This window comes from Pseudopipra pipra, chromosome 1 (assembly GCF_036250125.1).
Source record: "Pseudopipra pipra isolate bDixPip1 chromosome 1, bDixPip1.hap1, whole genome shotgun sequence".
In the NCBI taxonomy this organism is placed as follows: domain Eukaryota; kingdom Metazoa; phylum Chordata; class Aves; order Passeriformes; family Pipridae; genus Pseudopipra; species Pseudopipra pipra.
Genome location: NC_087549.1, coordinates 28817280 through 28841129, shown reverse-complemented (window position 1 = coordinate 28841129; position 23850 = coordinate 28817280). Strand labels below are relative to the sequence as shown.

At 40.0% G+C, this 23850-nt stretch overlaps 1 protein-coding gene across 1 annotated transcript; it reads right to left on the bottom strand.

Moving 5' to 3' along the window:
• Nucleotides 1–19175: 19175 nt before the first annotated feature.
• Nucleotides 19176–23565, bottom strand: LOC135411861 (myelin P2 protein-like). Its single transcript, XM_064649991.1, has 4 exons — nt 23397–23565; nt 21724–21896; nt 21353–21454; nt 19176–19441 (listed from the first exon to the last, which is right to left on the bottom strand). The coding sequence occupies exons 1-4, from the start codon at nt 23467–23469 to the stop codon at nt 19391–19393; spliced, it is 399 nt and encodes a 132-aa protein (XP_064506061.1). The 5' UTR covers nt 23470–23565; the 3' UTR covers nt 19176–19390.
• Nucleotides 23566–23850: the final 285 nt, after the last annotated feature.

Sequence of the window (23850 nt, the reverse complement as noted above, 5' to 3'; positions counted from 1 at the left end):
CATCTGTAGTCTGAGAAAGATAAAGTGAGAGGTTGTTTTCCTCTCTTCACCTTTTGCAGAATTCAAGAACTTTAGACAAGTAACAGTCAAGCAGTGAAAAAGAAGCAAATTTTTCATGTGGGCACTCAAATTTGCTATGTGGTGGAACTTGAGATCGCAGAATGGTGGAGAGCTCCAATGTATAAAGCAATTCAAAAAAGAAGCTAGATAATTTGAGGAGGGAAGCATTGAGGCTCTTCAACGTAAGAATGTGAATGTGAGGTCCAGCAGTGCCTCATCTGAGGATATCTGAAGGCTGGGAGGGTGTATGAGGGGGAAGAAACACTTGGTACATGCCCTGCTTACTTTTGTGTCCTTTCCTCTGTATCCACTGCTGGAGATCAGGTCCTAAATGCACTTTCAAACTGATCCAGTACAGCAATTCCCATCTTTTTGTCTGTAGGTAAGCAGTGCTTAGACACAGATTTATTTTAATGCATCTTTATCTCAAAAGAGCTGTCAAGCAATTTCTAAGTGATTTGAATAATTCTTTTTCACATCCCTCGTAAGTGATGCCAGGGAGCATTTGCTGTTCAGCATTTGTGAAAGTGCTGATCTATAATCAGATAGTAATCTGTTCCTTTTCTGTCTGGAAAGAAAAAAATTGCCATAAATTCATAGCTCTGTCATGAGGGCTGCAAAGATCAAATGCTTTTTGTTTCCCCTTTTCACCCACAATAGCCCCCTTCACAAAGTAGCTGCAGTAAGCAGTGGCACAGCAAGGGAATTTCAAATCACTCTGGCTTTGTTTGACCTAGAAGTCAATATCAGACAGGGACACAACTGCATTATAGTTTCCTTCCCACAGCACAGCATTGTTTGGAAGGTGCCCAAAGAATATTACACCAGTGACTACATTCTTAGCCCAGTGGGTATCAGTAGCCCAGAAAATTGGTTCCCTCCTTTGTTAGAGAACTTCCCATTTTTAGCCAGACCCTTAAGCTCTGTTCTCTGTTCAGTACCATCAGAGTAAGTAACAACAGAGATACTCTTATAAACAGTCAAATTTTATGTCAGACGATAAAAATGTTCTTAATAGGAATTTTATTACATTTTTACTGACTATTAATGAAATGGCAGAAAATTATTTAAATGTTGTTTGCTTATTTAATGTTCTCTTCCTCCTTCCTTTCTCTGCAACCATTTTTGTCCTCAAATTTAATATATTTAGTCTTGCTATCTTTCAAGCAGTAAGACCAATATGAGTACATGGACACTAAAAGTGAGGCATCTACCGTGAGTTTGCATGTTAGTGACAGGTTATATGTTCTAATTAATATATCAGTTAAAACCGTTGCTCAGAGTGGCAAGATCATTATAAACCCTTCCTGTTCTCTAAAAAAGGACAGAAAGTTCAGGGTACATTAATTGCATTTTCAAAGTTAGGCACATGCTTCACTGTTTCAGAGCTTAAGACTGTAAAACATAATCTTTAATCTTAGCTATCAGGGAAGATAATTTGGGATAATTAATGAAAATTTAACTGTGTAATTAATCTGGCTACTACACAGATTAGGTATTATAGTCCTGACGTAAACCTCTCCTTATCTAAGGCCAAACAGCTCTTGGGCCTGATCCACAGCACATTGAGGACAGCAGAAGTCTTCTGATTGACTTCAGTGGGTTTCCAACCAGGATGTTTGCTGTTATTATTTAAAAGTAATTTTTCTTGGATTTTCTTGCATTTTACAATATCTGAGCAGCTGCTAATTAACCACATGGGGATATGATGGAGAACATTTACCAAAAGAGTGCAATGCCGCTGGTGTGGCTCGGGGCAGAAAGCCCATGCATGGTGCTGACAGCAGCTTCCTTGGGGACAGGCGCCAGTCTCACTCCAGCAGATCCAAATCCCTGTGAAGAGAGGGAGGACTGAGGCCCTGCCCTGCTAGGACAGGCTGTCAAACCACTCAGGAAATGGCTTTCAGTCCTGGCCCCACTTACCGAGAGTTTCTGTGAGGATGTTCAGCTTTAATATCCAGCCCACAGAACAGTCGTGAGAAAGTGGGAGTCGGGTTCACTGGCTTCCTTTGCTTCCCAGAGCTGCCACTTGCAACCCACCCTGTGCAAAATATAGCCTGGAAAGGGAAAGTGGACTCATTAATATCCCAGCATCCTCGCTTTAGATTTCCTTGCCTTTCCCTGTCCAGGGTGCCATACCAATTTGTGGTGCTCTGGGTTTGAGCTGGACATGGGCACTTGCAATACTGTGTGGAATAGGTCTGGGCCAGCTGTGATCTCTGGAATACCACAGCCATCAGGCCAGACACAGGGAGCACGGGCTGGTGCTGGTCCCAGGGGCACTGCAGCAGCTGTGAGCAAGGACCAGCACGCAGCCTGTGACAGGACCGGCTAAAATGCAACGTGACATACCCCTGTGCGAGGTGCTTCCAAGTGGCGTGTGGAGAGATGCAGAGACGTAGAGGGGCTCCCTATGCTCTGAAATGTAAAATTGTTTCACAACACTCCAGATGAGGTTAAGACGGGAGATGAAATACACCTTTTACAAACTGAAATATCACTTGAGCCTAATTAAAAACCTGTGATTATGAGAGTTTCTTAGCAAAGACATGGCATCTTTGATGACTGAAGCAATTGTTTTGCAGTTCAAAAGTGACAACACGAGTCTGTACAAGTACACTGCCATAAGCATCAGATTTGGAGAGTTGTTTTTATTTCTCTTGACTAGTCTTTATGGAAGACCATAAAAGTGTGTCACAAAGAGATTAATTTCTGTTCATGAATACTTATTGATCCAGTTTGAAAAAAAATGGAGATTTAATAGCCAATGCCATAGACATGAAAACTTACTGGGTATTTCCTACATATATGCATGGTGATTTCGCTGCCTCGCTTTAGAATGGAGTACCAGATTTACAGATCTCTTGGGAAGATAGGTTGGGTGCTTGCATTTACCCAACGTGCCACTGACTGCTAACTTTAGTGGTGTTCGTTGTCCCTGGGAAAGCACAGTTTCCATATTTGACCTTTTTTGGATCATCTGAGCATGCAGCAGCGCAGAATTTCCTAGGGACTAGAGAAAAGGTGAGAGTGTGACCTTGTGGATTGTTGAATGAAACATAAAGTGATGGTTCAGGGCTTTCTAACTTTAAAAGGAGATGTCCTGCCTGCCAGTAAGGTGGCAGCTATGACAAAGGAAAACAGGTGTGTCACTTTTCCCCTGTTGTCACTATTTGCCTGTTTTAGCTGGGGACTTCAAATCTGAAGAGGAATTGTACTGAAAGGATGAGTGTATGCATGAATTTCAGACTTCTTAGTATCACATAAGTCAAATATGTTACATTTTGGAAGAGTTGATATCTGAGAGAAAGGGTGAAAACTATCTTCTTTTGAAAGGTGCTGCTTGACCTCAGGCAAGTGTCTCCCGCAGGAAAGCAGGTGCTCTAACCAGCTTCATATTACAGTTTTGAGGATGTTCCTTGCAGTTTTTTCCGATGATGGTCTCATGCCCTGATGCAGGCAGGCCAAGAAAATAGCTTTTCAATGTCTGTCTGGTGAGACCTGGCTCTAGAGCACCCATCCTCCCAAATTCAGCCACAGAAACATTCAGAGAGGCTGTGCTATGCTTGTGGACGTAGCTCTCTGCCTGTGGTGGTAGTTATAATCAGCAGATCACAGCGCTGCCTTACAGCTCAAAGGTCTCACTGCCCCAGACCACTTTCCTTACAATTGGAAAGAGATATTCTGAGGGCTTGACTTGGCAGCTAGTACCATTCTTTTTAACATTTAAAAACACTCTATGGATAACCTGTACACTCTATGGATAACCTATACACTCTATGGGTAACCTATACATTTCTCTCCTATGAAGCCAAGATGACTCCAGGCACAGAAAGTAAGCTGTAGACTTTCCAGTTCTAGCCTTCCAGCTGGAATACAACTCACATGATTTGTTCTCATCAGCAGGTCTTGGAAGGTCTCTGCAGAAGCAGAGTGAGCTGAGGGCCACCTTCTACTTCCCATATGACTTACTCCAGTGCCAGGTTTTGCACTATCTTCTATGTCTTTCCAGGAGTGGCAACAGGGATTGAATGTCTCATTAGGCATATGTATCCTAATAATAGGCCAGGGATGAGTTATGCTTGAAGAAAAATATGTATGCGGAAATTTGTCCCACTCTGCACTGTTTTCACTCTGACAAGGTCAGGCTGTTGCACGGATGACTAAGAATAGCAGTGGCATGCAGTCAGTGAGAGTGATGACTCAGAAAGTGGTTTTTAAGCTCAAAAAAATTCCTCAGAGTTGTCACTGAGGATTATAGATGCATGAGGAACATAACACTGAAATTAGGCCTTGTGGTTGTTCTTTTAATTAGTCAACTTACACATTTCTTCATGCTCATCTACATACGATTATTTTTAGAAGCAAATTCTTGCCCTTGACAATCATTCAACATCAAAAGACATGAAGGAAGAAAATAAAACTATGCATTAGTATTTTTATAGACCACCCATGTAGTTTCAAACTTTCAAGAATATATAAACAAAATACTACCACTTCCTCTCCCATCAAACTACCTTTTTCACATTACAGGTATTTTGTTTGCCCCTATTGCAACTGGCAGGGTGAAAAGCGGATAGTACATCTCAAGTTCCAGGTACCTTTGGAGTGGAGTCTGAAAAGCAAATGTTTTAGATGTCATTTGATGGTCAGTGTCTTGAAGTGTCCGTCTCTGACTGCAGGTAGTAACTGGGGATGCTGAGCTATAAACTTCCTTAGAATATTAAAATTTCTTCCGTTTCTCAGCAGCATGCCGCGTTTTCTGCATTGTAATGAGTCATGTCATTAGTGTTGGAAAGTACTAGTTCTTAATGAATATAAGTTTCTCTAATCAGCCACCAACAAATTCAATAGAAAATCACCAAAACAAATTCAATAGAAATCTGCTGTAATACATTTTATTTACTTCAAAGGCTTTGTAAGTCATGCTCAGTTAACTGCATCTTCCCTAAACCAGCTTTAAAATAAAAGAATAAGTATGATCAACAGAGGTCCCTGGCTTAGGATGCATGTGATTTTTTACCATAAACCTTAATCCTGGGTACTGAAGCATTCACATGATTATTTAATACATATTTAAAATACCAAGAAATACCAAGAAAAGTACATGACTTTTTAATCACTGATTTACTGTTTTCCTCTCATGTACAAATGGAAAAACAGCACTTTATACATGCAGCTCTTTTGCTTGATCTTCTGGGACATTATTCTCTGCTGGATAGGAAATGAATTGTATAATTTGAGATTTATTTTCTGCCAAAAGGTTTTTTTCTGATTTCACCCAATACCTCTCCTTCAAGCATACATTAAACTGGAGAGTGCTAATTAGCTCAGAGCTTTCCTGGAGAACCACCTATAAAATAATAAATATATGGAAACACAATATTTAACATACTGGTCTGCACTAGCACATGAATCACTCTGAGGATTTTTAATATGCTTCGTGATGTGCTTTGGTTCACAGACCCAGGTACTTGAGGGGATAGTAAAGAAGATGAAGGGAGGTGCCAATGGCTTCCAAACAATGAAAGGGCAGTGACACTATACAACCAGGAGGTCCTGCAGACAGCCTTGCTAGCTGCATGTGACATCTCTCTGAGCACCTGGAGAAAGAGAATTGCACACAAACAAATCATGTGTAAATGCAGGAGTCGCCTTGCAATACAGACCAAATTCCTATGCTGACAGAAAAGGTTAATGTAGCCTCTAAAGACTGTTTTTAGGGTCAGTGTGTCTATGTCACTTCTCACCTGGGTCTGCACTGAAGAGATCTTTATCCCAGGCAGGTATGATAAGGAATAGTGACATAGGCATGTCTACTGGACACCTGACTTTGCAAATTCTTGTCTTTTCATGGCAAACACCTCAGTGTTGTTCAGTCTTGTTGCCCCAAAAGAGTTTGGAAACAAGCACTATGTGTGGAGTACGTTCAAAAAACATGTAGGCTGACCTTGCTCATGGCTTATTAGATGTTCTTCTGCAACCAAAAGCTATTATTGATTTCTGTGATTTAATCTAATTCTTTCACTTCCTTTCCCAACTGTTTTGTTTCAGTGAGACTTTGTGAATCTAAATCACATATTGCTGGACGTTTCAAATTCTCAGTGCACATTGTTTCAAAATGCACAAACACACACAGTAAATAGAAACAGAGAAACAGAGAAAGGAGAATTCCCCTAGATTTGTCATACTGGTATGCATAGCTGGTCTTTCAATACGCACTGTGAAGCCTGGGAAAGACTTGGCTAGAAATAACAGACAAAATATTAACTTTTATGGTTCTTTTTTTAATAGACCTTCCAGTTCAGTGAGACTCATATGGTCCACCAGTGCTGCCACATAACCCTGTACTTATATATATGCAAAAGTAACTTTTACCTAGTTTTTGTGTTTGTGGAGTCAATCAGCATTCTTTGCACCTATTTTTTAAATTCAATTGAACCATGTTTATTATTTTGTTACTCTATTTTGAAAAATGCTTCTCCCAGTGTAATGTTAGTATCTGAGAGCCTCATTTCATAAAAAACCCCAAATCTACCTCAAAATAACCAGTAATCTATTAGAAAAGAAAGCTTGAAAATGTTATTGCTGGACAGAAGTTCTAATGAAAGGGCTGTGAAGTACTGTGGTTTTTGAGCAATAAGAGGGCTCCACATGTTTGGTGCTGATGACAATGAAATCATAAGGCCTAGTTAAGCACTTCTGAGAGTTGAGATTTCTGTGCTAGTTCTGCACTTTAGGAAATCTGTCTTCCACTAATGTGGCATCACATCTGTAGTTAACCTCTTCTGCCTCTATACTACATAAAAGGCAGCTAGCTGTGTTAAAACATCCGGCTGGAGAACAATATTCCAGTTTCCTCCAACAACATATCATCTCAGAACTCTTTTAAAATAGTTTATAAAACTTTCAGTAGACACAACAAAACAATAAGTTGATAATTTAAGAAAATCATCAAAAGCAAACTAGGAAATGAAGCTTTTAGAAAAGGTTGGGGTATGAATGCAGACTGACTGTGCATTTTTTCATGTAAAGAGGATGAAAATATTCCGTAGTTGGATAAGGTGGAGCTATGCAGGGACTCTGTCAAGTTACCACCGTCATTACCTGCTTTTAGTAATAGCAAGTGGCAACTCCATGTCCACCAATTGATGTGTCATACACATCGTCTTTTTTTCCTCTACAAGTGATAGCAAATGCTTGTCAAAAGTTCATGGATGATTAAATTCTGATACAACAGAATTTTACCCTCACCACATCCTTAATACAGTTTAATGGTTTTTGTCTATTGATAATTTTGTACAAAGTATTCCCCTTGATCCTGTACTGACATGGCAGCATTCAGAGACATTTTAACAGCAGGTAGCCATGTTCAAGAGACCACTAAATAACACAGGTGGGACATCTTATGCGAGATTCATTGCAGCACAATCTGGATTTTACACCGGATAGGCTAGAAGAAAGGGATACAATCCAGAGGAACCTGGACAGGCTTCAGGAGTGAGTTCATGTGAAACTCATGAGGTACAACAAAGACAAATGCAAAGGATTGCATGTGGGTTAGGGCAACTCCTGGTATCAGTAGGCTGGGGGATGAACAGGTCAAGAACAGCCCTGCTGAGAGGGACTTGGTGGATGAGAGGCTGTACACGAGCTAGCAAGGTGTGCTTCCAGCCCAGAAAGCCAATCGTATCCTGGGCTGCATCAAAAGCAGGGTGGGCAGCAGGTTGAGGTGGGAGATTCTTCCCCTCTGCTTTGCTCTAGTGAGACACCACTTGGAGTGCTGCATCCACCTCTGGGGTGGTAATGAGCATGTTGAGATACTGGAACAGGTTGCCCAGAGAAGTTGTGGATGCCCATCCCTGGAAGTATTCAAGGCCAGGTTGGATGGGGCTCTGTGCAACCTGGTCTAGTGGAAAGTGTTCCTTACCAAAGCAGTGTAGTGAAATCAGGCGATCTTTGAAGGCCCCTTCCAACACAGACCATTCTGTGATTCTATGATTCTAAATCTCCTCCTAGTCTTTGAAAGAGAAAACACAGTTTTAAGAAAAAATTTAAAGTCTCTAACACAGAAATCTAATATTACTTTTTTAGCTCTGTTATTAACTGTTCTGCCTCCCATAATTACCCATACACATTAAAATATGTACTCCTGCAGTGGCTTCTGCTATCAGTAGACTTATGTGAGTGTCGTGGAACAGAAAATGGATTTTTTACAAGTGTTGTTTTTATTTTCATCAAAGCATTTTGACCTTTTCAGTTATTAGTAGTGTAAGTTTCTTTCATTCTTCCACTGAAATTTATCTTCAAGTCTGCTACAATCAGGAGTTTGTGGCCTCTCCAATTTTATGCAAAGCTACTTTCTTCCAGGAAAATATGGTAATAAGGAATCACCTTATTTGCTCTATTACCTCCCAAGCTCACAGGACTTTGTTATATATCCATATGTTTAAGCTACCCCATTAGAAAACTCACACTCTCAAAGAGCCCTGCACGAAAATGAAGGCGAGTCTATATACAGAGGAAGCAATCCCATCTGTTGGATCATATTTTTAACTGCTACCCGAGAGCTATGTGGGGAAAATTCACAAAAAGTTACAGTGTAAATTACCAACTACTATCCAAGTGAAATCCCTGAAATCCTTAGCCCAAGGATCTCCTTAGCACAAGATGCCCAAACTTGCCACCTGCAGAAACCTGAGAAAAGGAATAATCTGTAGTCAGTAAGGCAGTGCAAAAGTAAGTAAAAGGGCTTGGTTACATTACTAGGACAGAGGAGAGACTTTGGCATGAAACTTTAAGGTGAGGTATGTTGGAAAGTGTAAAACCAGTGCTGAACATAAGTGGGATCTTCGTAAGAATTCTCTTCTGTCTTTAGTTGTTCAGTAGGAAAATTTTTAAATGACTGATTAATGATTTTTTCCTCTGAGTGTTTTCAGTCTAAACAGTAATACTTTCAAACAAATGTGATTATACTTTTCATTATTATTTTTCTTTTTCTGACTGGAGAACATTCACAGGATAGAAACAGTATGATGTATTTCACCAGCTTTTATAAAGAAACTTTTAATGTTGAACAAAAAAAATAAGTGTTTTTATTTAGCATTTATAAACAGCTTTTATTTCCTGGCTATAAACATTGCATGGAGTTACTCTTTCATCATTCATCCATCTTGGGTTTCATGCTTAATATGGAAATAAATGATACATGTGTTGGATTTCATATGTCAGAGCTTTCCGTTGCCCGAGGGCTGGATTTCCTGCTATTGTTTGCCACAGGTAACTATATATACTCAATGACCACACTGAAGACCGGTGATTTCTGAGGTGCTTTTTGGCTCAGTACCTACAGAGCCAGACTCCAGAGCACACCCTTTTGTTTGGGTTAATAATGGAAAACCAGAAAATACTCTTTTGTTTTCATAGAAAGACTTTTCTTCCTTCCCTTTGAAATCAATGTCAACATTTTTATGTGATTAAGAGTGAATTCCTTAAGTGACATGACAATGTCTTGAGAGACAGATTGTCATGCTGACTGAGGTCTAAAAGGAAAGCTGTGAGCTTTATGTGTGTTCAAACTACAAACAAGTCAGTGCAAGGTACTCTGGTCCTGGGTTCTTTAAAAATGACATACAAAACAATTTTCCCCTCTACATCGTGACACACGGTCCTTTTCACCTGTCTGCCAGAGCTACTTGTGGTGACCAAAAATTGTCCTGTTCTAGTTTCCAGCTATACAAATGTGACTAGACTGTCCTAAGTGAATCTTTGGTTGTGAAAACGACACAGTGAAAAGTGGTTTGCCTTGCTGTGAGTGCATGAAATCAGATCAGATTTGCTCGAGAAGATGACAGAACAGCAAATGTTATGCTGATGGTGGGGGAGAGGACATGTTGTCATCCAAATCTACTCTGCTTTTTTTCAAAATGAACATCACTTCCCAGCTGCTGTGATTAGCAGCTACCAGTGCTTGCTTGTTACTTCTTTGGATATTCACTCACTTAGATGATGTAGTTTGTTTGTGCCAGCCAAGGGGTGGACATAAACCCCAGTGGAATAAGTTCTGATAATATGAAAGAACTAATTTTGCAAAGACAAGTGTGCAAGCTGATCTTTGTGAATATTCTCCAGCCCATGAAAATTGATTCCAAAATGAGCAACTTTTTGTCCATTACTATTTGGCTGCCACACAGCAGTAAATCTGCTTTCTTAGAGACATGTGTGACCTCCTTGTACCATAAGTTCCTTGGAACAGAAACTGTTCTCTGTGTCAGTACAGGATAGCACAAAGGGTGCTAGTCCTGGCTTCATTGTATTGTTGCATTATATTGGATTATATTCATTACATTGGATTACAAATATAGTTCACTTCTAGACAGAAGATCTGATAACAAATGGTTCTGCTTTCATATTGCTAGCAAACAAGATAACTCTGTCAGATAAAGCATCCTTTTCAGGAAAGTTTGTTTAAATTATCATCCTGTGTTTATTTTTTCTATAGAAGTTGTAGATGAAGTTCTTGAAGGGATGAAGAATGGTTTTACACTTTGTGGACTGATATCAAAAGGAAAACAAAATTTGAAAAGGAAGTTTTTTTCAATTAATATTGTAGGTTATAAAAATTAACAATATATGCTGTTGAGGCTTTTTACTTTTCCAAAACTCTTACTGAGTTTACATTTATGAGACTTTATAGGCTTTTTGTAAGGCCAACGACTAGGCAGATGTCATACAGAAGCACCAGAAGGAAAGTCTGAAAATGTGTAACTATATAGCCTTGCTATGCCTTCAGGGTCACCTCTTCCCCATCAATCATTTCACAGGAAGTCAATCGCACTAATTACTGCATTTTAAGCTGATGGTTTTCTTAGGTTAACTGAGAAAAACGAATGGATTGCTTGGGTTAACTGAGGAAAACTAATGGATTGCTTGGGTTAACTAAGGAAAGCAGACTTATGCTCTCTTCCTACCTTACATTTAGATGACAAAGAGATACCTCAGGTTTTCTGTCTTTTGACCATGTCCTCTCTTCCTCCCAGTTTGAGAGACTTCTCATAAATTTGCAAGATTAAAAAACATTATAGCCTATGAACGGATTCATAAGCAGTAGGAGCACATCAACTGCAGGAGTGTGTTTATGTGTTATGAAAAGGATGTGTGTGGAAAGGCATGCAAATTACAAAGGATAGTGTCATCGTTTATAAGTTATTTCCTTTAATGAGTACTTCTATTCAAATCCAGATGGTGCTTGGAGAATTTTCTGCTACTGAAAAAAACATTCCCTTCCTCTTGGCTGTGGTACATCCTTGCACCACACCTGGGAGTGATGCTGGTCACATTCCCATTGCCTGGCTTTGGATCTGAATGTTCCACGATGTGATCATAACAGGGATGCTCAACTCAAGTCCCTGAAGTCCCCCTTTCCTCTGGGACATAAACATCATGCTGTTGTTCAACTCTAACATAATTTCTGGATTTCACTCTTTCCCCATCAGTTGAAAGTAGTCTCCACAGACTTACCAAGTGAAGGAAAACTCAATATGAAGACTGTTTGGGGGAGTCCTGAGTAATTTCCTGATGAAAGACCTGAAATGAAGCTTGAGAATCTTGTTTCTGTTTTGTGTTGCTATTTTTGCAAGTAGAAAAACTGCAGTATTTTTAGAAACAAATGAGGAACAAAGATTCAAAGTTAGTTTTGCTTCCAGTATTTTGAATGTTTGTCAGATTCATGACAGTCTCCTGGGAGCCCAAGCTAGGTTATGACAATACAACACCATATTGTTTCGTATAGACAAGAAGGACCTTTTTGTTCCCCAGATTCCTACACATTTTCCGAACACTACAATTGCAAACAAAATTAAGCTACTTTTGAGTTAGGATAGGGAAACCACCTGGAAAACAGCCATCAGAGGTGAAGTTCTGCAGTGCACTGAGCAGGATCTTGCACAGAGAAAGCAAACAGTCTGTGACTGCTACCTGGTGCAGTGCACATCATGATCGGGGGTGTCAAGCCACTCAGCCCAGCTTCAGCACTGCAGGGTTTTTTTCAGAGTGTCGTATTTGACTGGGCTAATTGTCACCTTCTATGCAGGGTGTTTTTCAGGAGTGATGTATTCTCCCAGTGGGTGGGGATAGTCCCCCATCAGTCTGTTCAGGTGAACTGCTTTCAGCGGGTTCCCAGTAGATATCCAGCAGTGTTTGACAACAGCACAGGTAATTTAATTTTTCTAAGGAGCAAGAACTAGTCTTGGCCATTTTCCTGCTCACTTTAACTATTTTTTAAGATATTAATTCTGATAACACAGCCTTGCATAAAAAATATAAATCATATTGATGTCCCTACGCTGACCACTAGTAACTATCGGGGGGTTCCAAGCTGGTTTCAGATGGAAGAGCTGTTGTTAACATGGAGCTTGAGAATATCTTTAGTCCAACATATGTCTTCTACCTCAAAGTGCTCAGAGGTATCATGCAGGCAATTTCTGCTTTGAGAATTCAGAGCTGGTGCTATTATAAGGTTTTCAGGGAAGAACTTGATTGAGTACAGTTATATTAAATCAAAAGGTACATTCTTCAACTGTTTTCACAGGCCCCTATGAATACTCTGAAACTTGTATCAAAGAACAATACAGCAATTCTTCACTGATCCTAGAAAAGCTTTGGTAAAATGACGCTTAATCAACATATGATCCTTAAAAGTGACAGCATGACACACATCGCTTTTTCAGGAGGTAGAGTGTCTTCTACTTTGCAAGCATCTCAACATTTTTAAAACAATGAGAGATTTAAGTTTTTTTTTACTCATTTCAGATTTTCTATCTCTCTCTGTGTCATCTCCTTTTTTTTTTTCTCTCAAACTATTTAACATCCATATGTTTATATACCTTGGACAAAGGAGTATCTTGTGTCAATATATTTCAGGTACTAGCAACTTTAATCTCCTATTTTACATGCTTAATCTGTCAGAAAATGTAAGTAGTAGAAGAAAATCAGGAGTGTTGTTTGTGCTCTGAGTAATCTGTAGTGCTTGTTCAAATTGGCTCTTTGTGTCCTGAGCTGTTGCCCCAGGAGAGCATGTACTTGTGAAGCTGAGGAGGGACAAACTAAGAAGTGACTCTCACAGCAGGTACTGAAGAGGTGAATACTAATGCTCTGCAGCATCAGCTCCATAACAGTTTCAGTGGTGGAGAGCAGGAGCCTGGTCCTGTGTCACTGGATGTGACTAAAGCCATGTGTACGAATAGATAGTTCTCTGTGTGTGCATGTCTCTGTGTGTGTAGATCTATATATATTTCACATCTTACCTATCCAAGCAATTTGATGTGTCAGCACAAGTCTTCTGTGCCCTTGACCAGTCTCCCTTCCCTGAATCCCTTCACCTTAGTAATTTCACACTTCCATTTAGGGCATGTGTTTCAGGCCTCATTGCTTTTCTCTGACCTCTCTCCATTGATACATTTATTTTGCACTGCATTATTCAGGACTGAGAATGAATCCTGGGGGCTTTGCTAGTGACAAGCAGAGCATGTGGGTGACCACAGCTTGCTGACTATCCTCCAGACTGCGCATCCTAATAGGAGATTTGCCTTTTTTCAGTAAGGCCATGTTTGCCACTTCTACTCAGTCTGTGATCCACTATGAAGTCCCAGTGTTTGCACTAGTTTTTGCCTGTTCTCCATCTGTTATTTGTGCTCCTCCTAGTATTGTCTAGTTCATTTTTTCCCTCTTAAATGTCCCCTGGCTGCTTCAAACTATTTCCTGGGTTTGTTGAGATCATTTGAATTTGAACCCTGCCCTCTGGTATGCTTGCATTTCCTCTCATCTCTGTACACTCTATAAATAACAATGTGGTTGTTACTGAGGACATTGAACAGGACTGGACCAGCATAAGTCCATATGATACATCCTTCCACTTTGAACCATTGACTGGAGAAGTATGGTTTTTTTCATCAGTTTGTACCCCTTCTCTGTAGCAGCAGCTTAATCTAGCCTAAATGTATGGCATGTTTATGAACATAGAATCATAGAATGGTTTGGTTTTTAAAGGACCCTGAAGATCATCTAGTTGCAACCACCCTGCCATGGGCAGGGACACCTTCCACTTTTTCCAAAGTCATAAACTTAGTCCATAGTGATTGCCTCTGTATTTCACAACATGCTCTCTGCCCAACTGGAAATAGAGCCAGAATAAACTGTTATGATGCTTCTTGATTACAGCAAAATCCCCAGAAAGAGGAAGAATCAGGGAGAGCCTTAATCTTGGTTCCTGTGTTCCTTGCCAGAGGGCTCAGATCCTATCTGGAAAGCACAGATCATTAGGCACCTAACCTTTCATAATCTGACTACTCTATCTCTTGTTAAGTTAAATGAAAACATTTGTGTTGACTAGGTAATTAGGGACCTTGAATGTTATGTCTTATAGTGTCAAATTGCTTTGTAGTCTTTTTTTTCCCACTGTTCAGAAGGAGAGGAGGTTTGTGAAGGGATTAATATTTCTTTTAAGTGGATTTACCTATACAAATCTGTAGGAGTCAGTAGGCTATAAAACTCTGAACACTATATGGCATAAATACAAGAAGGTGGCACAATGCCCTACAAAGCTATGAACCTCTGCTGGGAGATTATATACAGGGACTGAGAGCTCCACCTTCACTGTCTTGCAGATTTTTTTCATATCAGATGTGCAGAGCTTCCAAGTAAAACATGCATATGTATTTTAGATTTCAACTCTGAAAATTCATACCAGGATCTGAGAGATAAATGAGATTATTACTGGCATATGTAAGTACTGTACCATAGCTAGAGACACTGAATATCTCCCCTTTCTGATAATTATATCTACGGATTTCCCAAAGCAACCCCAAGCTCTGTCAAACTTGAAACAGGCTGTACATTATCTGGCATGTCCCACAGCTCCACTACAGGTGTCTCCTGATGTCATTTTAACTGTGACATTGTGTGTATAAGCTTGAAAGACAAGATGAATTCTTGCAGTGTTTTTGACCCATTATTGCCAAAGGTGCCTCTTCTAAGGAAGTCTTATCCACCAGGGAGTGTGCCAGGGAGTGTGTTTTGGAATTCAATAGAAAATCCTTTTCCCTCCGTTACACTTCTCACAAATAATATGATTGGTACTGGTGATCATTTTATAGCAAATACAAAAAAGTCTTAATTACTTTCAATTAATACTCCATTGAGAACTTGAAAATAGATTCAGCTGTAATCCATTCACCCTACCCTTCCTAATCCTTGAATGATTGCATTCCTTCTGACTTTAGTTTTAAAATTTTTTAGTAACATTTGAGGAAAGTATGTTTAAATATTGGTTTGCTGCTGGAAAGATAAAAAGGACTGTATGAATGCTGTCTAACACAGCTTTCCCTCTCTGTAGTGTCTAAGCACTGCATTATTCCCAATGCTGTTGTGCCCTTTAGTCCGAATAACATCATTTTATTGTGTTTCCCATCTGCAGCACGATGGCCAACCACAATGTTTTGCATTGAAATGGTGAGGATATGCTCTAATTGCCTCACTAACAAAGACCTTGATTACATCTAAATTCCAGGATTTCTGAAGGCGATTTTTTCATGGCATCAGCCTATTTGTTTCTGACTGATTACCCCTTCAGCACTAACCTTTCACTCCTTTGTATCCCGGACAACAACAGAACTTCTTTAATGCAAAATGAAAATGAGGGAAGGTAGCAATGTCTTAAAAGGCACAGTTGAGCAATTTCTAAACCGCACACTGTTTATCAGCATAATTAGTTGCCTCTTGGAAAAAGTGTGATAAGTGGTGAGGACATTTCATGAAACACAATCATTTTAATAACACAGTCTAATCCCCGCCCCAAATCTTTGCCATTTCAAGAACTGCTCAGCCACGTGTTTGCTGTCTAGTCAAACTGTCCCAAGAGGTTACTGTGTAAAAACCCCAGCAAATCTGTATGCTGGACACCTGGATGTGTGTGAGTTCACTTTACAGGAATACCGTTGCCCCCTAAATTAACTCTGGGCAAATGGACAAGGGAAGTTCAAAGTTCGAAGAGAGACAGTGGTGTTGCCTTTACTTACAGCTCCTTTCCATGTGGAAAAGACTACGGTATGGGTATCCCAAGTTTACCTATACATTACCAGGTGATGTTTTGCCATACTTTGCCCAGTCCAAGGAAATCACTTTGTTACATGGAGTCCAGATGCAGCTTTTATTTGATGTCAGTGCTCCTCATGGGAGCGCTGGGGCTGAGGCAGACTCTTGCCAAGGCAGCTTGTTTCTCCTTCCCTGGGAGATGTCAGAGAGGGCAGAGGCAGGCAACGATGTCTGGGCTGTAGCAACTGAAGGAGGAATACCCCTGCAGGCATTTCCCACTGCGTTGGGAGATGCAGGTGAAATGAGGTGTGACAGAGCCTTACAGCACTTGCAGAAAGAGTGTCTGATGGGAGAGGAGTGTGACTGGGGTACTCTGAAATCAGCTGGGATTTCACTGCTTGGGATGGGTGCTAGATCAAGTTGATTGCCTTAAATAATGCTGTTTATACATCAGCATCAGTTTACTGATATTTCTAGGTTAAGTGCATACTCAAGTCAGGGAAATGGCAAATGGACTTGTTTGTTGATTTGAAAGCACAGTTCGAGACACAGACATTGTACCTCAACCTAGATATTCATTCCAGAAGTATCTAACCCACGTAAAAAGTCTGGGAAAGAAGAAAAAATCATTTACAATAAGACATAAAAAAGACCTTGAGACTGCAAAATTTGTATTCCCCCCAAATTCTCACGGAGATCCCTAATATTGCTTTACAGACAGCAGTACCCCAAAGCTCTCCATTTCTGTGCTGACTTGTACCACCTGCCTTATTGTTTTTGTCTTCAACACTATCAGTTCTGTTGCACTTTTCCTGTTTTGGAAGGTCTCCAGCTCTCAAGACATTTTTAAGTGACCTTTGTATAGAGTGAAAGTGCCAAATACTAGGCTCCTAAACAGCGTATCTGCATTTATTTAGGAACTTAAAAACCCAAAACTGTTGTTATTTTAATGCCAAATCTCTGGAAAAATAAATGCAACTAAAATTTTCTTAAGGAAAAGAAGAGGGAGGTGGGTTATGTCACAGGAAAGGAAATGACAGTAGCTAAATAAATGAAGGCTAGGTGAGCAGTCCTTTTCTTTTATTCTGTTGCTGTTTCCAGATCTGGAAAAACTACAGTTTGTACTGAAATGAATATTTATTTCCTTTGCTCAAGGAAATAAAAAACTGAAAACGAATATTTTATTGGAGAGGAAAATTTTCATTTAAGCTCAAAGAAGCATTTGCAGGTTACATCGGCAAAAGCAAAGGAAATACAGATCTTGTTTACAGAACTATATCTTCTCCTTTGCTTATGACTCAGGGGTGGGAGACAAGCTCTGCTCAAAAGGTTCTGGACAAGTTCCACCCTCCCAGAGCCAGGCTGGGGCAAGCGGCTCCAGCAGCCTCTCTGGGACCTTGTTGCACTTAAAGGGGAGGGAACGAAGGAGGTGCAGAGCAAAAATCCAGATTCACAAGTCAGTTTCAGGCAGATTCTGAGCTGTAAGAAATGTGTCTTTGATTCTCTGTTAAAAGACTAGGAGAATAATCTGGAGGGTCACATGTAAAAGGGTTCACACTGTTATGAAAGCCTGGTGGATGATCTTCACCTAAAATACATTATTAAATCTGTTTGCAAAAGATGATACAAGGAGTATCATTCTGCCTCCATTCCTTGTTACAATCACTGAGGACTTGGAGTCACTGAAACTCCAACATTCACAGAGGTGAGTTTTAATGGTAAGGTTCAATATGGGGGATTTATCCCTCCATCTATGTTAGAGACCAGGATAAACTCTTCCTTAAAACTACTGTCAAGAAATCTCACAGCCTTCTCTCATAGCTCATTTTTCTAGGATTCATCCATTTGCCTTCTGGCAGCTGCCTGCAGTTAGTTTGCACCTAAATAAAAATGTATCCAAAGCTGGGCCCAGGCTCTAGCTTTTCCAGTAGTGGGTAGAGAAGAAAGGTGACCTTTATATCTCACATTCACATATGATATCCATCTCTTCACTCTCTGCTTGGCCAAACCAATTTAGATTCTGACGTTCAGGATCTGTCTTGACTTCGAGAATTTGTGTTTTTGCCTGTAAACCCAGTAGGCAAAGGTTCATATCAGATCTGCAGCTCCTAATGAGCCAAAATAAACACACACACCTCTCACAGTTGCTTTAACCTCACAGAGGAGGCAGGGACAGCCCTGTGTGATGGCATGGAGGCAATGACAGGGAATGAAATACTCTGCGTGGTTAGCGTGAGTGTTGTGGTAAACACTGGCTAATGGAGGCAAAAATTAATAAGCTCCTACAGTGCTTTTTTTGTTAAATAGATTTCCAGAAGCCTAGATTTGTTTTTTATTGTCTTTTTCTTAGATAAAGGCAGAGTAAGTGCAATGGGAGGAATGAACAGCTTAGCTACTCAGCAGGCTTGATAGCAACCTCTACCCAATGCAACAGTTGTGTGTGCTAAATATTAAGCATACACTTAAGTGGTGTATTGAAAATAGCCTGGTTTGCTGAACACTTTTCAAAATGAAGCCCTCTAGGCTTAAGACTTCTGGAATCCATTCACACCTGCTCCACACTGTTTCACAGGTTTATTTGCTCTTTTGGCAGACAAACATGGAATATATTTCAATTTTTTTTTTCCTCCAGTAGCTGTTTTCTTCCAAATAAATATCAGGATACAAAAAATGGTACTGAAAGAAGTATAAACTTTTTGGGATGAGTATGAAACAATGATATGCTAAAATCATAAGGCTAAAACAATAAATCATACAAAATGTCAAAAATTGTGCTGGTGAAGATAATTTCCCTATTGGAGCTATTCAGCAATAAAATCTTTTGCAGGAAAGGAATATTGAGCACATGAGATGATATTTTTTACACATATCAAGGAAGCAGTGTTAGCTCTCTCTCAGTTACGGATTACTTGTGTTTCATTATTTTACTCAGAAATCATCTGACCATTTACACAGAAAGGATCAACAGAAAAGACAGCGCCATTCAAGAATGAAAACTTAAATCACTCATCTGGAGCCAAACACTCTATTTTCTGTGTTGAGAAGCTTTTATTGGATCACCACAATATTTTGGATTAGTTACACTATGGCTCTGAAATATCAAATTATAGTGTAGACATTTTCCCAATACAAGGAAATAAGGTAATAAGAAAATAAAGAAACACAGTGCATGAGGTTTCAGTCACCGAACTAAGCTGAATTTTAAGAGCCAGTCCCAGTCCAGTGCAGAGAAAGAACTTCTTCACACTCTTTCATAGACTCTAGTGCAGACAACTCCTTTCATGGCACATTCCTAAGGCACAAAGGAAGAGATTAATATAAGGCTTTTGCTGACACCAGGTGTGTCTGGTGCAGTAACATCTGAAGTCAGTGAAAATCCAGATGCCACATTTTGCCTCTTTACATATTTACAGAATTTTCGGAGCAAACAGCAAAGCTATATTGCAAATGGAGTTCCTTCTATTTTAACAGCTTTAGACTTCATTAAGCGTCATATAATGACAAAAAGATTGCAAAATTAGGGTCATCTTCCACAAACAAATTTATCTTCTCTGGTATTATTGCTGGCTTGACAGAAATATTAGCCCCACCTGATGATTATAGCATGGCCCACGAACGCTTTCAAATTTACAAAGTTGGGGGTTCTTTTTTGTGTGGAAGCAGAAGCAGCCTGAGTATTTCAGAGGTCAGGCTTCTGGCCTAAAAACTTTGCCCTTCTGAGTCACAAAATATTTCTCTTGACCCTCTCACCCCATGGCCTTCAGTGGCTGCTGGTGACTCACAGCCACAGGATGCCTGTGACAAAGGCAACGGGATGTTGAAAAAATACCTCATTGGTCTGCAAATGATGAAGCCTCCTCCACAAACCTGATGAGGCAAGGGGTAGACAGCAGGACACTGACAGAAGAGGAACCCTATCCCTCTGCTCTATGAAGATGGTTTAATGATTAGAAAAAACTTGCACAGAAATGCAGCCATGAAGAGATGTAAAAGCAAATCACCCTACCTAAAGGGAGGCTACAAGAGAGGTAGAGACGGACTTTTTATAGGGGCATTAGTGACAGGACAAGGGGGAATGGCCCTAAAGTGGAAGAGGGTAGGATTAGATTGAATATAAGGAAGAAATTAATTTTGGGAGGATGGTGAGGCACTGGAACAGGTTGCTCAGAGAAGTTCTGGATGCCCCATCTCTGGAAGTGTTCAAGGCCAGGTTGGACAGGAGTTTGAGCAACCTGATCTAGTGGAAGGTGTCCCTGTTCATGGCAGCGGGTTGGAACTAGAGGATCTCTAAAGTTCCTTCCAACTCAAACCATTATATGATTCTAAGTAAGAGAGCTTATGAAAAAACATAGTCAGAACAAGCTAATATGTAAAGGTGTAACGCTGCTGACTTCAGGCAGATCTCGAAAATAAGTTTGACTCCACTCTTTAAAAACTTTAATGAACAAAGTACTTTATTTCATTCAAAAATGAAATATTAATTTTACTAGTGACCCTGACACCTAGGGTCCCTAAAATGTTTTATCACCCTGGCTTGGCCAATCCATGTCTTCCACATGGCTGCTAGAGAAAGGAGCATCTAATGCAGGATGAGAAACAGCCAGCATTACCCTTCCCCAGGGAAAGACACGGTTCCCTCACAGCAGTTGGTATTTCAGAGTGCCTACCGAGATCTGCCAATCTCTGCTGCAGGGACACAGAGCTGATGGCTTTCACACACTACACCTCAAGAACCTGCTTAGTTCACTCGGCATTCTCATGTTCAACAGCAAACAAAAGTGTGTGAATTGATGGGCTTTAGTGGAAACAGATGTGTGAAAAGGTGCAAAAACAGTTTTCTAAGGTTGGACAGGCTCTATTCCAATTATAGGGAAAAGAGCCATTCCAGGGACAGCACTACCCAGCTTGTAAACTGTTTTTCATATTTCACAAGTTTCTGCTATTTCAAAACCTCATTAGTTTTAAGAATAATAATATTGAGAGCAGTAAGAATGCTGTCAATTTATGTCAACTCTGCAACTTTAGTCACTTTAACAATAACTTGCTGTATGGAACAATATTTATTTCTTTCCAGCTTGTTTTCTAAGCTTGGCTTACTCTTTCTGCTTCCTTGATAAGCCTAAATTGATACTCTTTTTAGACAGAAACAACCTGAAGGCTGCATCTTCTGATCTTTATCAGCATACAGGGAACATGAACTTACCACTACCATTTTCCCATCAACCAGTCTTCTCTTTATCGTGGTCTCTTTGCCATTCCACTTCTGCACTTGCACCAATGAACCTTTCTCCAAGTTTATGACACTCTGCAAAGGCCAAGAGAAGAGTTTCAAACTGTAGTCTGAGCTTTGGAGGTTAAAGTAGCAATTCACTTCAGATTTGGCAAGATACGCGCTCTTGGTAATGACTAATGACACACTTAATAACATTAGATTCAGCACCATACTGTTTCTTCTTTCAGTGCTTTCTGTGAATAGTTTGGAAAACTTATAGCGCACTAAGAGGGTAGGGAAAGTTCCTCTTGGTGTTCTTCTAGGAGATGTCCAGACCACTCAGAGATTATCAGCCCCCTTACCTTGACTTTCCGGTCATCTGCTGTTGTTTCATCAAACTGCTGGCCCAGTTTGAAAGAGATTGTTGTATTTTTAAATGTGCTTTCAGTTCTGATGGTTATTATGTCTCCTTTCATACTGATGATCACATCAGGCCTTGCCAGGCCGCCTAGTTTCCGGGTAGCTAAGCCCACTCCTAGAAATCAGAAACAAAACTATTACATTCTAGAAAGCAAGAAATTCAGTATCCTCTCATGAATCTTCAGTGGAAGAATAAGAAACAATTTCTTCTTGAATACTTTAATGCCTGATTTAGATGAGATGCTAATTCTTCAGATGTGGAAGTAGGAATGGGAACCTCAGTACTCAGAGGCTGAGGCAGCCCCAGCTGATAGAGTGCACCTTCAGTAGGAAGTCAAGATTTATGTGGTTATACACCTGGGCACATTTAACTAAGAAGAAACATAGTTGTTTACAAATCTGTGTGAATTTGTGTAAAGACAGAATAGACAGAAAAATTCAGAGAAATGGTCTGTTTCTCAATTGGTCTGTTTCTCATAAAATCTTGTAAGAATCCTTCTAAAAATTTTTTTTGATAAACCTAAGAATTTGCGCTTTTGTTGACAGCTGCATGGAAGAAACTGGATACTGAACTGTCAATACGCTGGTGCTTGTTCAGTAAATCATACTGAAGACTGGGCAATTCCTAGGTTGCTATTAACACCCCTTAAGGATCCTTACATCTAAACCTCAGTGAGAAGTACAAGTATGAAATATAAAAAAATGTCAAGGTATAAGAGTGAAGAGCTGCAAAGAGCTTCAGGGAAATCCCATGTCAGAAGCCATTTGTATTGCCTAGTGCTTTCCAGTCCAGTTCATTTGCTACATGTTGTGAAGTCTGGGGCAAGTAGGAATGAAGGCCACTGGCAGTGTATCACTGTTTTATAAAAGCAGAAAGGGGATAGCTGTAGTTAGTGCCTTTGTTAATGCTACGCTGTGCTCAGAAAAAAAATTTGTATAAAAGGGTATAAAGTTATCCTCAAAGTGTAACACTGTTTGCAGTAATTATTCTATACTAAACAATTCCATTGAAACGTTCAGAAAAAATATCTGTAGCTAGACTTTCATCCCACATTCACTCTGGTTAACTAATTAACTGCAATTCTTTTGTTATTCAATCTAACATTTCAAATAAAGGGAATCAGTGTCTCAGTGAATCATTTATATAGTAATAGCAATGCAACAGCTAACTGTCTCTGCACTTGCTATATAGGAATGAAGCCAGCATTAAAATGAAAAACAATGCCTAATTTGTTGCATTCCTGGCGTTCTTCAGTAACAGATAGATTCATTCATAGGATTTAGATGTCTGAAACTGAAGTGTCATGAGATATCAGCTCCATTATATGTTGTAAATTATCACAAGGCATGAGTTTAACAGTGCAATCAAGAGGAACATAAAAAATCTGCATCTCATGACAGAAAAACAAATTATATCAGTTCAGTTAGATAGAAGTCAATTTATTATAGTAATTCATCACCTACCTTTTCCATTTTAGATGCTAAAGGAAAAATTAAATTATACTAGAAAAGTAATTAAAGTGTTTTTGTGGCCAGGAAGAAGGCACATCTATGGGCAAAGCACTCCCAAAGGAAACCTACTGAGGAAAAAAAAAAAAGAAAGAACATTTCTTACCCAATTCTTTCATATAGTCATCAAAATTCTCACTGGAAACAAGTTTCCAGGTTCCCACAAATCGGTTACACATTGTACAGCCTTTGTGAGGTGTTGGTCCTGCAGAGAGAGGCAGTGGCCACAACAGCTCTTGGTGGGAGCCAGAGAGATTGTGTGCCCAATTCAGATCTCGCTGGCCTCCTTTTAAAGAGGTCCAGTCCCTGTGGAAGTCAGGAGGGGCCAATAGGAGAGGCAGTGCCCGGGCAAGACAATGTGCACCTTGTCCAAGGCAGTCGTGCCAGTACCAAGGCTCCGGGTGACGTCTGCCTCTGTTTCCTCCACTGAATACATCAGGACACTGAAGGCACGTGGGGATGGGGACGGGACATTACCATTGCACCCACAGAGCAGTCAGGAGACACTGCAGTAGGGGTGCCAGCAGCAAGTACAAGTACAGGAGCACTGCATCCTTATG